Genomic DNA, 19,795 nt, shown 5'->3' with positions numbered 1-19,795 from the left:
AAGGGCGGGGGAAGAGGAGGAAGGGGCTCGTCAGCAGCTTCCGCTGCCTTCTACCCAGCCCGGAGGTGGCGCAGGCGCTCTCTGGGCACACGAGACCGCCGGGACATCTCGGTCCGGACTAAGAGAGGGTTTAGTAAATTGCTGCGGTCGCCGTGAGCCCGAGTCAGCGCCCGCGGGGCCGGCGCCCGAGTAAGAGCCGCCTTGTGGGAGGCCCAGCCCCTCCCCTCCCCTCCCCTGGAGGCCCATGTCTCCGTGGGCTGAAGCGCGCCCGCCCGCCCGGACTCCGGCCTGGCTCGGCGCATCCCCGCGGCCTTCGGTATTTGGCCGAAGCTGCCCCGGGCCGGGAGGCAGGTGGCGGTGCGGATGAGAGACAGGCCTGCAACCCTGCGCTATGAGCCAGGCCTTTGCCTCAGGCCCTGGCTACACGCTCTGTATGCTCTGCAATTCACTGGTCAGTCGCACAATAAGTTTAGACCAGCTGCAAGTGCAAAGTAACTGTCCCACCATAAAAATGCCTCTCTGGCTACAAAAAGAGCCAACCAGTGAAAAAGTTCTTGAAATGGGTAATATCTGTAGTTGGTTTCTATCCAGCTTTCATTTGAATGTGCAACAGCCCTTGAGACACCAGAGGACCCCTTGCAGGATAGCAAGGGGAGGGAGGGGGCACTTGGTGGAGGTGAGGGGTGTCTGCAGTGACTCGGCTCGGGGAGGTACCCATTGTCGTCTTCACTGACAACAGACTTGCCTGTTTAAAAACATCTCATAACCTGTTTGCTTTAGGTGGCCCTCACTGCGAGCACCTGGTACATAGTTTGTATTTTCTGGAAATCTGCTGTACCACTGGACTGCTACCTACCTGGTGGAGGTTCAGCCTGGGGTGGGTCCTACTGAAAAAGTTTCACAATGAGAGAGAGAGAGAACACCAGACACACAAAAAACCATGTCCTGGTGTTTTAAATAAAGAGTTCTTAACTTTTTTCTTCACCCCATTCCCCCAGCGTGTTATAAAACTTCCATGGCTCACCTCACCTATACCTGGATGCAGTAAGTGGGACTTGGTGGTCACTCATCTGAACAGCAGCAGTACAGAGCCTCACTTGCCTGCCCACAGCCACCATCCAGAAGATGGAGGCTGTGGGGCAAGCCCACTCCTGCCCCTTCCTTGGGACTTGCCTCAGCCCAGGGGGACTGGGCCAGACAGACCCTATGAAACCTGCTCATGGTCCTCCAGGGAGATGCAGACCCCCTGGCTGAGAGCCAGTGTTCCAGATGCAACATCCATCTGCCTAGTTCATTACTGCATCTTGTGGGTTTGGTTGACTTTTATTGATAGTTTCACCACTGGGATAAATGCCTTGCAGCTGCTGTTTTGTTAGGAAAAAAATGGTTGCAAAAAGGTTGTGAATTGTAAATAGTTCCTCAACCAAAGCATTTCCAGGATGAAGGATGTGGGGTTAGACATGCTTCCTTCGGTAGCCAGACTCAGCAGAATCAGCTTCCTGCGAATGAGAGCAGGGGGAACAGGAGCCCATAAGGAGGAAGAACTGTTCCTTCTAGCATCAAACTGTAATCTGTGCAATAGTTGGCCCACTGATCCATCACACAGTTGTAAACTGGCCAGGATTTGTAAAAAATAGTGATTGCTTAGGTTTAAAGCTATCTGGCAAAATTAAAGTGTGGAGGGGACTGCAGAAGCTTCCTGTTCACTAATTAGTCTGATATTTCTGCTCTCAGTTGTCTGATGCTGGGGATCTTAGGACAGATCTTTGATTACTTCTTCCTTGAACTCTGTTGTATATACTTAAAATGTCCCAATAACAGGATTGAACTTACAACTTGTTCACTCTTTTGTTGTTGTAAGACAGTGACAGTAAAAGACTGCAGAGAAATATTTTTTAACAATGAGTTTCCTTTGTTTTAAATGTATATGTGAAACTGAAATAATGTTACTTAGTGTACATGCTAAACATCATTTGCTCCTTTTTTCTTTAGGAAACTTATGCCTAGCTCTGGTGCTGTAGCAATGATTTCCTCCTCGGCACCGCTGGCTGGAGAAAATGAAGTGGAGTCTTGTATATTAAAATTCCCAGATTTGGATCTGAAAGAATCTGTTCATCTTACATCTAAACCTAGGCTGAAAGTGGAACTAGATGCCAGTGTGAGAAAGAAGTATGCATTTGCAAAGAAGAAGGTATCTTTTCTCTCACTTTATTACATATGTTCATTTTATGCAGCACAGAACAATATTCTTTCATTAGTTTTAGTGATTCATAGAATCACCATTTTGTTCATACCATTGTCTTGCTTCTTGTTATAGTCTTTGGCTGTTTTTTGTCATCACAGTATTTAAATCAGAGCAGTCCAACTTCTAAGCAGCTGGGGACTGTATGCCCCATGGGATGAATCAGTGGGGGCTGCACTAGCAGAGGCCATGGGCCCCCTCAGACTCCACCTTGCACACACAGGTGGGTGCTCCCCCCAGCCCACTCCACTGTGAGTGAGGACAGGTGATTTCTTCACCCTGTTGTACTGTTTTTCAGGTGAGTAAGTGCTTCCCAACCCCATTGCACTGAGCACATGGACAGGTACTCATTCACCCCACTGCACTGCATGCATAGAAGGAGGTTCTCAGCCTCACCTGCAGCTTTTTGCAGGCTCCTTTGTGGCAGCATGCTGCACAGGTGTTCCTGGGGCTGTGCCATTCTGTGCTGCCTTGCCCTGTTCCCAGAGGCTGGGTTAGGCAGTAAATACTAGCCCTAAGCCCCTGCTGCTGCTGCAGGCAGTGTGAAATGGGCATGGACAACCAGGTTGTGGGAAGGGAGAGAGATAGTGAGTCCATAAGTTAACTCCTTGTGGGCTGCTAGTTCAGGAGCCCTTATTTAAACTAAAGGAGTCAGCAGTGTCATCACCATTTATTTACTTTAAAGGACTGACATGATGTGAAGCCATGATTCAGCAAAGCACCCAAAATCATAGATAAATAAGACAGAAAAGGGCTTTAATGGTCAGCCAGTTTAGCTCCCTGCTCTGTGCAGTTACTTAACCACAGACTTAACCTTAACTGCTTTGCTCAACAGAATGGGATTGAAATATGGTGATATATGTTTGAGGACTTTGCTGATATCTGAAGAAGAAACTTCACTGCATTAAACTGCTGCCACAGGATAATAACTTCCTATTGCAAAAAAGATGTAAATACAAATTCAAAACTTAAGTTTCAAGCCTAGAGCAGGGATTGGCAGCCTATGGCTCCCATACCAGATCCAGTTGATGGTCAGACTTGGTTCAGGGAAGCACAAGGAATTGGGCAGAATGCAGCTGTGCACAGCTGCCTTTCCCCTCAGCAGTTTCCTACTCTGCAACCTTCCCTGCTATCTCCTACTTGCACTTAACTTCATTGCAGAGGGGCCGGGTATCTGCTGCTATACCCCACATGTTACATTGATCAGTTACAGCATTTGTTCAGACTTTACAGAGATGCAAAGAATGGCAGGTGGTTAATTCTTCAGCAGTGATTTGAGTGTGAACTTCCATTTCAACATGGATCGCTGCCTGGGGTAAATGAAGGCTATTACAATTTTAAGTAGGGGTGCACCCATATATCTGTCGCATTTCGAATCAGCACAGGTAACAGGAAGATTAACATAATTGGCAATCGGCTTTTTTTTGGCCAATAATACCACAATGCTGTATGCATCCATGCAGCTGTAGCATGCACACAGCCAGGATTGTAGCCCGGCAGCTTGGAGAGCTGCGTCTGGCTTAAGTCTGTGCGGGGGAAGGGGCATCAGGGGAGAAGTGGGGAGGGGGCCACAGATTGAGGCCTCCATGGTGAGGCAGGGAGTGGGGCAGGGGCAGGTGCTGCCTAGCTAGGGTGGTGAATGCAACCTTACTGGGAGCGGGACAGAGCCATGGAAAGCTCATCTGGAGGGCATGTGGGGAGGGGGGGTGATTCCCTGCCACTCTGCGCACCCCTGAGGGAGACATGGGGGGCATGTGTCCCCCTGGTTTGTGCGCAGCTTGAGGGTGGGCTGCCCATTGCGAGCTTGGGGCCGGGGCTGCACCAGCCTCTTCCTGGTGATAGGGCTGGGCTGGGGCTGCGCTCCAAGCAAGTAGGGGGTGGGGTGGACAGCAGTGGCACTGGGAGGGAGTGCTACGGCCTGGCTACAGGGAATTTTGGGGTGGCTCTAACCGCCCTTCCCAGCACCACTGCTGCCCACCCTGCTCCCTCCTGCCCCAGCCTTCCCGCTGGGAAGAGGCCAGCACAGCCCCTGGACCTGAGCCCACAGTGGGCAGCTCACTCTTGCCCCACACACAATTCTGGGGTGGGGAGGGCGCACATGCATCCCCCAGGGGCGCATGCAGCAGCAGGAGCTGTCCTGTGCCCCCCAGATGAGCCACCTACAGTTCCATCCCACTCCTGGTGGGGTCACATTTACCGCCCTGGCTGGGCAGATCATGCCCTTGCCCCTGCCTCACTCCTTGCCTCACCGTGGAGGCCTTGATCTGTGCCCCCCACATCCCTTCTGCCCTGACAGACCTTCCCACCGGATGCTGCTCTTCAGGCTGCTGGCTGCATTCCTGTAAATCAGCTGTTGGATTGGTATCAGCCGATATGCCTCGTTAATAACCAGCCATTGGTATCAGCCAAGAAAATCTTTATCAGTGCACCCCTGATTTTAAGCTACATGGGAACTTTTACATGTCCTTAGGTGGGGGCTTTTTTTTTTTTAACATATTGCAAAGTATTTTTGACGCTATCTGCTACTTTCATTCATGCTCACAAGGCAATAGAAGTAATATGAATGTTATATGGCATTGTGGACATATCTATGTGTATATTCCCCAAAACAGCAACATATGACATGATTCCACATAATAAAAGGCAAAGGAGTCAAATTCCCTGAAGTGTAGTATCTAGTTTTCCCTTCATTTTCCCTGAATTTCAGCCCCTCTCATGAACCTGTTCCCTTTTTTCCCTCCTTCCCCCTGTTTACTATTTGTCTCACTTAGCTGCCATCTGCCTGAAATGTTTGAGGGTCTGTGGGATCTACCCTTGTGGTGAGGCAGAGAGGTACAGTAAAAGTAGAGAAAGAAAATAGTGTTTCCTTTGCTGTCTGGGTTCACCGAATTTTAATGGTTCCTGAGGGGAAGGTATTACATTAGGATGTGAACCAGGTACGAGGAAGATACCCATGAATATCCTGGCAATAGAGTTGTATATGCAGCCACATGAGCCTCAGCTGTAGGCAGCTGCATTTGTCCAGGCATCAGGTGGGGGAATAATGGGCATGAAATATATGCAAGATGTTTTAGGGCCATTTTAGGACTGTGGCACTGTGAAACATCCCAGAGGGCACAGGGGAGGTTCGTCTGTGAGAGCAGGGTTCTAATTAAAGTACGAATCTCAGTTGCCCCGAAAGTAACTGAGTGGAGCTAGAACTGCAAAGCTGTTGCTGATTTTTATATTCACCTATTATATATTAGCATGAGCCGGAGGCATGAAAGTACAGGGAATATCATTCCAATGCTTTGTCTTGTGAGTAAAGGTTGGAAATGGTATGATTGTTTGAGGCAAGCAGAAGAAGGGGAAAAGCATGGGAAATGCTTCTTTTGTTTCTCTAGTGGCTTTGGGCCTAACCCTGCCAATGTTCCCAAAATTAAACCCTGAGCTCCCCCCACTCTCCATGTTATCATAGGACCTGTTTCCAAGGAGACTCAGATCCTTATTAGGTTGGATTAAAAGCAACATCAAAAGTGAGGACTCTGAGGAACTACAAGGTAATTACTTAACCAAACATTCTTAGTAACTGTGAAGCCTAGTTAAAGCACCAGATAGATTATCAGTCACCAAGCTTTGTCTTTCATTCAGTTTTGGGTCATGAGAGATTGTTTCACAGAATCACAAGTCTGACGGATGGAATGTTATGATTTGCAGGCATTTGCCCTCTTTGTTAAAACGAAGGAAGTGCCAGCTACAGCTAACTGCCCTTCGACCATCTGCGGGAAGGGAGCATGGTGGAAATGCTGCAGGCAAATGTTCAAAGACCTCTCCAGCATTCACAGACACATAGCTACGCAGCATGTCAGTGACATCAGGCAACAAACAGGTTTGATTTTAAAGCAGTTGGCTGCTGAAGCTAGCACCTCAAGTAACCCAGCTTCTGTGGACAAGGCCATTAGGCTAAACGGTCCCACTTGTAACAACCCTGAGATATCTGTTAGGCTCCCAGACACAAGCCACATTAGCTTTGATGAACTAACAAGGTAAGACATTGCCTCAGTGATATAAAAATTGTGTTACTCACTGTGAGCCAGCCATCAGCCACTTTGAGCATGTTGCATCAGTTGAACTCCAGCCATTAAAAAACAGGTTTTTGTTACACTGGTGTAACTTTTATGAAGATACAAAACTTTCCATCCTCAGTATGTTCAGATTCTCTCTGTATAGCTACTCAAAATGGACTCATTCTTGGACTTATTCCTGTTTACTTAGTACACTGTGTGCAGCCACTCAACCCAGTACAAAGGACAAGGACAACATTGCAATTCTGATCTGTGAGCATATATGTCCAGCTTGCATAGATGTGAGGCAGTGGTGGGGTGGGGGATCTGGTCCCACATCTGTATGTTTCCCATCAAGTCAAAGAGAGTCCACATGAGTGTGACCCACATTCTCATAAAGGGCACGTACCAAAGGGCACGTACCAAAGAAAACAACAACAGTAGACTTGCTGGCATGTAGTTTAGTGGTACTTTTTGCATTAATAAGGAGATTAAGAAAATCTTACTTGGGACATTTTTGTATGATAGCAGCAGTGTTTCCTGACTGGGAGGGCCCCAAGCACCTTCTGTGCTCTGAACCTAGACATCTACTAATGAGGCCACTTCATGGCATTCTTCTGCAACTTCTCTCAAGCCCTTGGGCTCCAGTGTACTTTAGAGTGTCTGCTGGGAATAAGCCTGAATCATTTTCACTGGCTTATTTCCAGGTATGATGCCTGTGTGTAGGAACAGATGTGCTGAATATGCTCAGGGCCCGTTCCCTGCCATGGTGACACTGTCCTTTGTATGTAAGAGTTCAGGTGGAGCTACTCAGAAATTGGCCCCCTCTTGCCCCTAAAAAGTTAATGTTGTTTTCATCTGGACAGTTCAAATGGGTTTGCTTCAAGTTTGCCATAACTTTAGTCCTTAGCAGATCTCTGATATCTTGAAAACAAAAGTTCCAGTGTGGGATGTGTTTAAAGAAATCCTGAATGGGAATAAGTTATAAAGCACAGGCATGGACATAACATGCAAAGCTAGTTAAGCCATTTCAGCATTCCCAGGCATATAATAAATAAAATACAGGGGTACATGATGAGCTGCACAAATTCTGATTTATGTCCACTTCTACTTGAAGTAAATGAAAAAGGCATCCAGTGACTCAACAGCACAATAGCCATGGAGGAAATTAATTAATTTGGTATCAGGCCCTGGTAGCAGCATCAACTGCAACTCTTTTCTTGCCATTGAGTCTAAAATCCAATCCCAATTTGTTCTTTGTGGTGCCCTTGGCAGTGACGTGGGAGAGGTGCTGTTATATTACTGCTACTGTGAAGTGAAAGACCCAGAGAGGCTTTGCGTTTGGCAGAAGGCTCTGTGCCAACACTTGCATATCACTGGCAAGGTAAGCGATTACTGTCTCTTCAGATAGCTTCCTCTGCTTTGTGAGGAACTGTAACAAGGTGCATGGCTCAGGGGCTGGAGCCCTGCAGCTTGCTTAAAAGCTCTGGGCCTGCTGATGGGGATGATTGGTTGGGCCTGGGGGAAGTTAAAAGCTCCCAGAGAGATGATGCTGGAGAGGGAAGGCAGCTGAGAAGAAAGGTAGCACTGGGCATATCTACAGGAGACACTTTACTGCGCTGCAGACTAATTTCCTGTGCAGTAAAGCATCACTGCCTACATATGCACAGCAATTAAGGTGCATTGGACTAATTTACTGCATTGCTGGATAATCATGTTAGATACATGTGATATCCTGCAGCACAGTAAATTACTGCATTCAAAAGCATGGATAGATGGTAACATCAGGATTACTTCATTCTGGCTCAGATTGAACTGGAGTATATTCAGTCACATTAATTGCATGTGTGGACACATCCACTGAGAGAGTCTGAGCCCTTGACTTGGATAGGAGAGGCAAGTGGGGGTGGGGTTCTATTGATGTTTTATTATTGTTTAGTTTGGGGTGGGAAAGAGGGAAGGCTGGCTCCTGGGCCTGGATGAGAGAGTAACAACCCAGTACAGGAACAGTGTACCTTACAGATGGCCCAGTTGTACTTTGTCCTGTTGCATGTAGGGAAGACAGCAGAATAGCTAATCTGAAAATACAGGAGTAGGATGATTTATTGCTTGCCTCATTGTCACAGCTCAGCTTTTAGGCTGAAAATAAGGGCACTGTTCTTCTACCTAGACTTTATGCCTTTTGCAGGATTGATCTCTGTATTGTTCTGTCTTGCATGTTCCAAACTTCTGCAGTGCAGATGTCCTACCGATAGCCTCTTCTGCTTCATATCACCTAGAGCTGGTGTCAGCAGCCTACAGCCTGTGGGCCAGATCTGGCCCATGGAACCATTGGATTCAACCTGTGGACATGGGGTTTTGTTGGCATTTGGCAGCAGGGCTCTGGCAGCATTCAGTGTGGTGGCTTTCAAGTTGTGGTGGAAAGAGGTGGCAGCAGTGGTGGGTACTCCCATTATGTGACAGGAAGAAGCAGCAGTGGTGGGAGCTTCCCTTGTGCTGTAGCAGAACTAAGTGGCTGCAGTGGGAAGATGTGTTGATGGTTGGAGCAGTGAATCGTAGCACCTACCCACCTGTGACTGAGCTGGATCATTTTAGCTTGCAGCCTGAAAAAGTTGCTGACCACTGTCCTAAAGCCTTTTTTTTCTAATGCCTATCCAGAACTATTCTTTCTCTATCTTCAGGCTTTGTCTCTTTACAACAATCTTAGACCACTAAATGTTATTTTTTAGCTATTTATACTCTAGCCACACTGAAATTAACTCATAGAGTGTGTTCACATCCCTTGATACTTACATTTGATGGTCTGCGTCCTTTCCTTTCAGTTTCAGCCCTGACTTTTCCCCAATTCACATAAAATTATTGTTGCCCTTTTTGTAGTTCTGCGCACATTATTCCAAGCTCAATAATCGGCTCTTGTATCAAGTGTTCCCATAACCAGTGTTGTTTAAAACAAAATGAATCAAAAGCTCTGCTCTTTCGTCCAGTAGGAACATGAGACAAAGCAGCTCTTTTCTCTGCTTTATGCAGCTCTTAGATACCACAATGATATGTCCTGACACACTAAATTCCTCTTTGCTCATTTGTTATCTGGTAGTTTTCTTCATCTTCATATTTTTTTGCTGCTTCCTTGATCTAATCTAGTGGTTCTTAAAGTTTTTAGGCTCAGAACAGCAGAGACTTCCTATGCCTGAAGAAGGGTGGTTGTACCTGAAAGTTTGCAAAGAACTTTTTTGAAACTACTCAGTCTAATAAAATATCATATCTACCCAAAGAACCTTGCTTTTTTAGGCTCAAAGCACTCCTGGATACAGTCAAGGCACCTCTCAGAAAAAAACGGCTCTTAGTTTTCACTTATTTTTGACTACAGAAAAATAATAGAGCAATTCTTCTGTTGCATAGAACTGAGAAAGATCACAACAGGTCAGAATACTGAGGATTCCTATTCGAAATCTCTGGGTTTATCTTGTGAATCATACTTGAATACATAACAGTGGGTGCACCTATACGAGACTCTGTGGCGCTGGCAGGCACAAACTGTGATGCCAAGGCTACCATATAGCAGTTTGTGCTACTGCACAGTAGGGTTGAAAATGACCCGTGCATTGCTGGGACTGCGCAGTAATGGTGGTTAAACAAGTACTAAGCTGACTGCTCAGTAATAGCTGCACAGTTGGGTGCAGGTGTAGATGCGCCCAGTGTTAACATTGTGTGGCACCTTTGCAAGGACCTTGAGCCACTGCAGCGTGCTGCAGCATCTGGTTGAGAATTACTGATCTAATCACAACTGCTTCTATCAGTTCTGTGAAATTCAGGTTTTGTTCACTTTAGTGTTCTGGAATTTGTGCATCAGAGTTGAATTTAATTGCAACACCTACACTTTCACTTACTCGTAGCTACTGTAGTTATTGGACCTGTCACTGGAAGTTTGCCTTAGTAGTTACTACAGGATTTGGTCCATTCCTAGTAATTATTTCTCCACTTCTTGCACAAGTTTTTCTGATTCAGTATATCTTGGAGTAAAAGTAAGAACTGAACATTTAATCTTATTTTGTGGTTTCTTTTTTACTGTAATCATTCCTCCTGCAACGTCAGCTACTGCTTCCCTCCCACTTTCCCTTTTTCTGATTATAGTTCTACAATCTTTTTTGCATTGTCGGGGACCCCATTTTTATTTGCATGTTGATTAGTTTGTACTGTTATCTGGAAAGTGTAATACTGGTTTGCAGTATTATTTGAAATCTGGTTTTCCTTGTTTTTCAGGTGCGGATTGCTTCAGAAGGAATTAATGGGACAGTTGGCGGAAGCAAAGTAGCTACATATCTTTATATAGAAGCAGTGCTTTCCCATCCTCTGTTCAAAAACATTTTGTGTAGAGAGGATTTCAAGGTAAAAGAAGTTATTTGCATACATTATTTGTAGATTACTTTGGGAAGTTATGGACTCCATCACTGAAGGTGTTCAAGAAGAGGTTGGACAGCCACTGGTCAGGGATGACATAGGCATACCTGTGCCTATGTTCTACTATGGGTATTTTCAATGCTTCTGGGCTTTGCAGTTTGCCCCCCTCTCCCCCCCCCCCCCGCCGCCCTTCTCCCCGTCTTCTTTTTGCTACATATATCAGGGTGGTTTAAAGCCTTCCTTGGAGGCATTGGATGTTGGCTACAACCAAGGCTGAGGACTTTGACTGGGATGTGCCAATGCTTCCGCTGGGACCAAAGCTGGAAGTTCCTGGCTAGAAGGTCTTGCCCCACCACTCAGGGTCAGACCAATCATTATATTTGGGCTCAGGAAGGAATTTTACCCCATGGTCAGATTGGTACAGACTGTGGGGGGTTTGTGTTCCTTTGTAGCAGGGGTGTGGGCCTCTACCTGAGAACTCTTGAGCATATGTTGACAACATTTCACATAAGCAGGACATTGGCTGCTGTCGATCCTCTGCTTTACCTGTAGCAGTTTAAGGTGTAGGTCTGTGTTGTGTCAGGGTTGACAGTAGTCTTATGTAGAGTTTAGATTATGGTTTATATGGGATAGTTTGGATAGGTATGATCCTGCCTTAGGCAAGGGTTGGACTAGATGACCTTTAGGAGGAGTTCTTTCCAGCCCTACTTTTCTATTCTATGAAATACTTGTTCACCTTAAGATTTACTTTTAGAAATATATGCACACACTATTCTTCCTTCTGGGTAGCGTCTCTCTACTACAGTAAAAATTCCAAGGAGCCTATCTCCTGTAGCATTGGTTTAGGGAACAGTTGCTTTGAGGAGAAGCATAGTTGTCATAATCTTTGTTGTCGTCTTCGTCTTCGTCTTCCTTCTCTCTTCCTCCTCCTTGACCTCCTCTGTTTTCTCCTCCTCCTCCTCGTACTCTTTTTCCTCCTGTTCCATCTCCTCTACCTTGGTTCTTATTTTCTTATTTACAGTAAAGAAATGTTGTCTGCTGTAAGTAAGCAAATTAAATAGAATAGATCAAGAATCATTAAACTGAAAGGTGTTAGGAAAGATTAGTGCTGGTTTAATTTTGTAGCTGTGGTTCTGGTCAGTGTTTAATCTTTAGTTCCAAACACAAAAGTTGAAAACAAACTCAGAGGAGATCAGGAGAGGTGGTAATTTCTTAAGGAAACCGTAGATCCAAGTTAGCCTATGGATCAGCTGGTGTATTTTCTGTGGCCCGTTCAGCCCTTGGCCTCTATGTTGAGGCCCTGTGCCAACACCAGATAATGCCTGGTCACCTCTTTAAGAGTTATTTGGATATTGGTATCTGTCCACTGGGAACTAGATTGGAACCACCCTGCACACATTACTAAGGGTGGCTAATACCCATCCCCTGTGCCATCCATTCCTCAAAAGTGACTTGTCTTTACATGCAGAAACTCAGATCATCATGAAGTCTTAAGTGTCCTGCCTTCCTCTGCCACATTTTTAACTGGATAGCCAATACCTTTTTGTGATGTATTCCTGTTTTTAATGTCCCAGAGCAGTGCAGGAGGAGCACACTGTTTCCCAGGCCTTCGAGTAGATGTGTTTGAAGAGATTGTACCCATGGGCATTGATCCAAACAAAGTCTCCTACAAAGAAACTGGTATGTCAGATTTATGGAAACTTATCTTCAGCAGACATGAGAACAGAACTGCGAGGCAAATGAGATGAAAGCACTTGCCCAGACACTCCCTTCTGCCTAGCAAGCAGATCAAAACTACAGTAGTAATAACATTGTTAGAAATGTCCCAGACTGCTCCAGGTCAGCAGTGGGAATAATTCTCTACATGGGATCTTTTTGGATCTGATTTGCACAGGATTTTATTGCTTTGGCCATTTGAAATGGAACTGTACATTTCATTCATCCCAGTCAATAATAATTTAAGCAGCATCTTAAGGTAACAGCCTTGCTGGTTCTCAAAAGCAAGTGCACCTTAATACTGGTGCCAGTTAAGAGAGGCTGTAGGAGGAAGTATAGGGTTCAATTTTTAGGTGTGCCTAATATGACCTTGTGCAACCTCTGTTACTTGTAAAACAGGCTTGACTAAATGTGCAAGTTTTGAGAAGCAAAAAACATAAGGAGCAGTCAGCATGGAAGAGGAGGATTGGCTGCCTGGTCTCCCACCTTACATAGTAGGGGGAGTACTTTTCCCTAGTATGTTTCATTGGGTAAGGTTTCCCAGCTGCAGCCAGGAGCCCATGTGAAGTGCTAGAGGTCCACATGCACATTGCAACAATCTGGTTCTTTGCTCTGTACAGCCAAAAAGAAAGCTGAGTTTTGCAGCTTATTCTTAGTACTTACCAGACACTAGGACCCAGGTTGTTAAAAGTACTTAATCTGAGTCGTTTTTTGAAATCTTTCAGGTTCTGTAGGGGAAACATTGGCTGAGATACCTGTGAGCTGTCTTTGTTGTAAACGGAGGCTTATTCAAAGTGTTCCTTTTTATGCAGATAATGCAGCCAAAGCAACTGACTCTCTAGCTCAGAGATCAGGGCACTTGCCAAGGATGTGGGAGACGCAGGATTCAAGTTCTTGTGCCAATGACTATTTAAATATATGTACTAAGTAGAACAGTTTCCACGAGAGAAGTTGAGGGCATCTGCTTCAGAGAAGAACCAATTGTCTGGCACTTATCTCAGAGATGGGAACTCAGATTCAAGTCCATACTTTGAATGAGAGCAGAGATTCACATCTTGTTCCCCTGTGTTGAAGGCTCACTTCCTAGCCACCAAGTATGGATAGGTCAGACCCTCCTTCCTGTCCACCTGCCTCTGCCTAGAAAACCCATCTTGAAGCTGAGAAGCTCTTTTTGATGGAAGTTTCACAGAGAGTGGTACATTCTCACAGTAAGCGTTTAATCAAAACATTTCCCAACCAGCTGGTATTCTCTTCACCAGGCCAAAGTGAACAGAAGGGTCTGCCAGATCAGAAGGGGGATGTTTTGTTCCTTGTTTTTAAAGATGTAAGCATCTGCTCAAGCGGGGAGAGTAGCAGAAAATCAATCTCACAATATCTGTAAGCCTGTTCTTGGAGTGCTGCCTATCTGATGGGCTTTGTTTTGTCTCATGGCACATTTGTCACCTGCTGAAGCCAAAGGAATTAACTCAAAACTAAATTCAGCCCATTGTGCTTGTGGTGAGGTTAGCTGAAATCCTATACCAGTTATTTCCTAGGGCAGTTGGTCAGATACATATATCACCTCTGGGCTTGAATGGTCTAAATGTGCAACCTGAATCAGTTACCTTGCTATACCATTCAAATGTCACTCAGCTCTTCACAAGGTATCATTTCCCTTTTAGGAATCCATATGTCACCTCAGGAATTTCATAAAGAAGTGGAAAAATATTTATCTCAGACTAATCAAGCACAAAATGACACCATTTTACTGGATTGTAGGAACTTCTATGAAAGCAAAATAGTAAGTATTTATTGGCTTCCTGTGATGTTTTTATCAGTGCAAGGGGAGAGTCATTTCATTGTTTGGGCTCAGAAGCACGGTACAACTGTGGGGACAGGGCTCGCTGTTCCACCTTGCATCTGTGAAGTAGAGTTAATTAGAAAATATTACCCCCAGAATAAAAGCAGAAGAGGCCTTGCCTGGCAACATAGGGACCTGCTCAGCTGACTGCTCAGACTAGCCCACTACAGTAGTAGCAGTATAATAGAACTGAAGCAACAAGGTGACTCCACAGCTTTAGCTGTAGAAGAAAGCCATTCATATTTCATGTATGCCAGAAAGACCCAAGTTTTGCCCTGGAGATGGTGGAGTACAGTGCCCTCCTCTGTGCTAAGGAGCAAGTATAAAATGAGGTAGTGGATCCTCTCTGATGGATTTTCCACCAGGCCACCATCTTTCTATTGGGGTGCTGGGGTAGAGTAGGCAAGTGAAGGGGACCCTAAGTCCAGATTTTTAAAGATATTTAGGTACCTGCTGTTGATTATGATGTGAGTTTGACACTTAAATACTTTTGAGGATCTGGCCAACATGGCTGGAGGGAACCAGCGCGTCAGACCCAAAGGGCTAGTTTTATCTTCAGTTTACACATATACCTAACAATGTGGGGACTTCTGTATCTTACCTTTTGCTCACACTTTGGTTCACATGGCCACCTCTTGTTCCAGGGACGCTTCCAGGGTTCCCTGGCTCCTGATATCAGGAAGTTCAGCTACTTCCCCAACTATGTGGACAAAAATCTAGAGCTGTTTAAAAACAAGCGAGTACTTATGTACTGCACTGGAGGGATTCGCTGTGAAAGGGGCTCTGCCTACCTCCGGACTAAGGTGAGCAGGTGCTCTGGGAGTGGCAGTGTTGAGATTGGACGTTCCCTGCCTAATCTGGGTCTCTCTGTCCCTGGTTCAAAGGGACTGGGCTATATTCCCCCTTTAAACATTGGAAATGAAGCACAAGACACAATAAGTGATTTGCTTGGGATTTCATATCAAATCAGAGGCAGAGCTGGGAATCAGACCTAGGTTTTTTAGTCCAGCCCCCATCCCATTAGACTACCCCTTCCTCTACACCCCTCCCAGTCTTAATTCCGCGTGCCTTACCATGGGAGGACAGTGCAGGTAAACCCTCCAGAAATTTAAGGTTTAATCTAGGACTGTCCAATTTGTGGCCCATAGGCTGTTAAATTGCAACTAATGGGCTCCTGCCTAGCCATTGCTTCTCCTCCACTCCTGCTGCTGCAGAGGTCTCTGGGCTCCCCATCCCTGGGGGCGGGGCAATAAAGCCTGCAGGGGACCAGGGAGTCTGCTTGGTTCCTGGTGCATGCAATCCAAACAGCCACTCAGAAGTTGGACAGCCCATGCTTAATTCATTCTCAGTTATGCAGCGTGTTGGGAGGAACTCTGAAAGGGAGATGGTGACATACCGCAGACAGTGCTGATTAAACTGAAATGCAACAGCCATTTGACTCCATATCAGCCAGCAACAGCACCTGGGAGGAAGTGGTCTAGGTGTGTGGCACATACATGAGGTCTCATGATGGTCATTCAAAAACATCCGTTCCTGAGAACTGCATGCATTAAGCTGTCTGGCACAATCCTGCTATTATGGCCTAGCTTAGTACTTCTGTTGATTTGGTTAAAACAGGCCATGTGCACGGCAGTTTACCAGCTAAAGGGCGGCATCCATAAGTACTTGGAAGAATTTCCAGATGGGTTCTACAGGGGAAAGCTGTTTGTATTTGATGAACGTTACGCTATCTCTTCCAACAAAGATATCATTTCAGGTAGGTTCAGTACTTCAGTGCACAGGCTAAGGGTTCTAACACATTAGCCACCACAAAACTCTTAAGTCTGTGGAGTATGTGTGGATTCTCAGAGTGTGGCATGCTTGCAGAGCAGAGGGCATGTTGGTCTCAGGATGTAGTCTTCTTCTACTGGTTTCTAGACATCACATTGCATAAAGACAGTTAAAAATATGTGGAATATCTTCCTAAGGTGCTTTCTCCATGTAAATAGTAGTGGGAGTTGCCACAGAGATGCTTTTCATTTGTGAAAGGATGAGGGGGAAAGGGGGCCCCTGACTTCTCTGTTACTGAGACAAACATGCAAGCAGCAGTGCAAACTTGCAGGCTGCAGAGCAGCAAGCCTGCTAGCTATGTAATGGAGAATCTCTGTGCTCCATTAGGAGGGGGAGTGCAGGCCAGAAGGGCTGGAGCCGTGAAGCCATATAAGTTCCTGAACTGCCCAGGCAGTCAAGCCCAGGCAGCAGGAGAGGAAGGAGTCCCTGGGGAAGGACTGCAAAAAGACACTCTACATTGTATAAGCCCAGAAGGCAGAGAGAGAGAGAGAGAGACAGAGACAGAGAGACAGAGAGAAGGGGGGGTTAAGAGAAGGGGAGGTTAGCTTGCAGAAGGGCACCCTTGCGAGCTTGCACATTTTTGTTAAAGACTATTTTGTCCTGACGTGGGGGGGTTAGTACGGGAGTAGGAAGACAACTGAGGACACCTATTGTGAAGGCGCTGTGTGTTCTGTTGAACTTGGGCATTAGCCCTCTGACAGCCAGCTGAGGTCACTGAACCCTGCTGGTTTTGTGTGAAGGGCTGATGGAGGCCCTGGAACTGGGAGTAAGCTGACAAGCCCTGGAACTGGGGAGGGCAGTGAAACCCTGCAGAGAGACTGAGTATGTTATTGTCTGGGCCAGATAAGACGTGGCTTAATGATGAAAAGGGGTAGGAAGGCACCTAAATCTCCCAGAATTGATAAAAGTTAAGAACAAGGCTTGGCAGGCGAATACAGGGTAATGCTGGAGTGCCAAGTAAGGCCAGGTCATCTGCAAGAGGGTACCAGAGCCAGGGGGCCTTCCCCAGGAGGATGTCTGCAATTGGGAGTGATAGAGCAGGTCACAAGATAATGTTTCTGACATGCCAAAGCCAACAGTTGTTGTCTAAGTGGGCAAAAAAGGCTACTTGCCTTAGAGACTACATTCTTGTTATAATCCATTATCTCTTAGAACAAAGCTGATCAAACTGCCCTTGCGTAGCACAGCCCTTCTAACTGAGGCACCACGTGATTCTTTCACCATTGCAATGAGGCATTCCACTCCTTTTCCCTTCAGAGATATGGTGGCCATTTCTGGAAAAGAACCAAAAGGGAAATGTTGTGGGGCAGGTTTAACTCCCCACTTGTGCAGCAAGCTTGTGTAGAAAGCTGCTTATTAAAGGAAAAAATCCTGCTCTGAATTGTACAGGGACTTCTTTTCCTGCCAGAGCACTACAGGGAGTTGAGAGCATACTGAAGGTCTGGGCTATTTATGTACTGCCCCTATCTCTGCTTATGCTGTCCTTTGCAGTTTGTTAGCTAAGAGTACACACATAACTCGTTCTCAGAGTCCTACCAGTTCATATGGGTAACTGGCTCTGAGTCAGCAGGATTACACTGTGCTGACCCTGGGCACAAGCCATCCCAGGGGGCAGGACAACTCAGTATTTTTAAATAGAAAATCCAGATTTCCCTGGGGTGGGCTAGACCTCATACTGAGACATGATGGGAATGCAGGAGATGAAGAGGAAACATTGAGAGAAGGCCTTGCAGCCCAGTTCTACCCCTCAGCAGGTCATTCTTATTCAGAGTCCTAGTACTTCTGTACTCAGAGGCTTAGGTCCCTTCCTACTCCTTCTCACCATCCAGTGCCGATCAGCCTTGTAAGCAGCGTGACCTGTCAGCATACTTCTTTTCTCTCCAGCATGCAGATACTGTGGCACATTGTGGGACCAGTACAGACTTTGTTCCAGCCAGCACTGCCGGCAGCTTGTCCTGACATGCTTGAGCTGTCGAGAGAAAGGCTTCACAGCTTGTTGTTCTGTTTGTCAAGAGAAAGGGCTTAAGCTGGCTTCACGGTCTTCTAGCCCAGTGCTCAAGGAAGAATGTGAATGTACAGACCGACGGCAGCAGGTACCAGTAGAATACATCTAACAGCATCTCTGGTGCAGTGGAGTTCCCCTTTGTAGTGTAGCTGGTGTTTACACTTCCATATAGGGGCTGCACCTCCCAGGGTCAGATGTCCATTTTCAGTCATTTTAATCACAGTTTGGGCATCCAGATGCCTTGGGTGTCACCAAAGATCTCAGCCCTAATCTAATCTATACTTGGGCTAGGTTGCACCAATAATACCCTCCCCTGCCTGAGTATAAATTAGCAAAGTATCATATCAAACAATGGTGCTATACCACTTTTTTGAAGTGAAGTCATTTTTCTGCCTCCTACAATATGATGTATCCTATGATGAATGGTTGCCTACAACCAGAAGAAAACAAAAAATGTAAAGGAGTAGGCAAGGTCTACATTCTCCTTCCCACAACTGAGACATGTCTACGTGTCCCATTCCCTCCCCACACACCACGTATACTGGTGTTGGCAAGAAATCAAAGAGAGACGGAGACAACAACTTATTTATTCCTGGGACTGTGGGCTGCCTGTGGTTAAGGCCATTTTTCCACATGAACATAAGCAGCTCTGTTCTACTCTCCAAACTCAAGCTAGTGCTTCTGCAGTTATCAGGCATTGACTAAGTAGCTCAGCAGTGGCTGTGGGATGTTAGCTTGACTCTCAGCTCTCACTAATGACTGTTAGAAGAAACAGCATGCAACCTTGAAAGGACCCAGTGCCATAGATTTGAAAAGTGATTGTTTCCAGCCTCCCAGAAGTGACTCTCAATCCAGGCTTATTAAAGCATCTGACAAAATGGAATTCAACAGTTTTTATTAATATTTTGGCAGATTGAGCACTAATGAAGAAAATATTCTTTGAAACTTCTCCCCACTTTCTGTACTAAGGGATAAGGTCCAATAATGGCTTTTCATAACAACTGTTTTTAAAAATAAAATAATTTTTTCTCAGGTTCCTGCAGTGACCTGTTGTCGGATACAGCAGGTTTATTTCCAAATAGGGGCTAATGGTTTCACTTTACAGCGCTCTGGTAGGAAGTGAAGGAATTGATAGCTGAAGGATTGGGCACTAGTTGTAATTAAGGCCTGACATTTTATTCATAATGGTGTTACTATATGACTAAGTGCTCCAGGGTTCTACTTAGTGTGGTTTGCTTTTTGTGAAGCACGTCTTTGAAACATCTTGGTTTCTGCTTTGGGAGCCTTCCTCAGAATTCATATTTTAAAAGGAATTGCTTAGTGTCTTGTTCAGTGTCCATGAAATGATTGAAAGGGCTCCCAGAGGTTTTTTGAGCAGATCCCCTCCCTCCCCCATTCCTCATCTGCTATCCCCCCGCACTCATCTGACATCAGTTATGTTGTCAAACCTTGTCTTACTGTGTTTGAGAGTGGCACATTTGTAGTAGACTACTCTCAATCACACTCTGTAGTCCTGGTTTAGAGTGCTGCCAGTAGCCAGGTTTGGGAATTCAAAACTACAAGTGTAGTTTCAGGTGTCCTTTTAAAAAGAACCATCAAGTACAAAAATATCTCAGCTTGCTGGAAGTATTGGAATCCTAGCCAAAGGCATTTCTGCATTCCCTTCTCAATGCTAAATGTGAAAGCATGTAAATTTTATTTTAGAGCTGAACTTTTAAAAT

General features: G+C 45.7%; 1 protein-coding gene across 6 annotated transcripts; it reads left to right on the top strand.

The window, feature by feature from the left end:
* Positions 1-14: 14 nt before the first annotated feature.
* Positions 15-19,664, top strand: TSTD2 (thiosulfate sulfurtransferase like domain containing 2). Of its 6 annotated transcripts, none has more exons than XM_090038987.1 (11): positions 15-111; positions 1,993-2,191; positions 5,939-6,267; positions 7,561-7,669; positions 8,521-8,724; positions 10,546-10,671; positions 12,258-12,363; positions 14,061-14,179; positions 14,884-15,042; positions 15,857-15,995; positions 17,954-19,664. In XM_090038987.1, the coding sequence occupies exons 2-11, from the start codon at positions 2,000-2,002 to the stop codon at positions 18,181-18,183; spliced, it is 1,713 nt and encodes a 570-aa protein (XP_089895113.1). In that variant the 5' UTR covers positions 15-111; positions 1,993-1,999; the 3' UTR covers positions 18,184-19,664. The 6 variants fall into 6 exon arrangements, with proteins under 6 accessions (XP_089895113.1, XP_089895111.1, XP_089895117.1 ...); XM_090038985.1 differs by having other exon boundaries at positions 34-189; XM_090038990.1 differs by lacking the exon at positions 15-111 and adding an exon at positions 298-316.
* The last annotated feature ends 131 nt before the right edge of the window (positions 19,665-19,795 follow it).

This window comes from Crocodylus siamensis, chromosome 3 (assembly GCF_052110815.1).
Source record: "Crocodylus siamensis isolate JL-2025a chromosome 3, ASM5211081v1, whole genome shotgun sequence".
Taxonomy (NCBI): Eukaryota; Metazoa; Chordata; order Crocodylia; family Crocodylidae; genus Crocodylus; species Crocodylus siamensis.
This window is presented reverse-complemented; position numbering and strand designations above follow the sequence as displayed.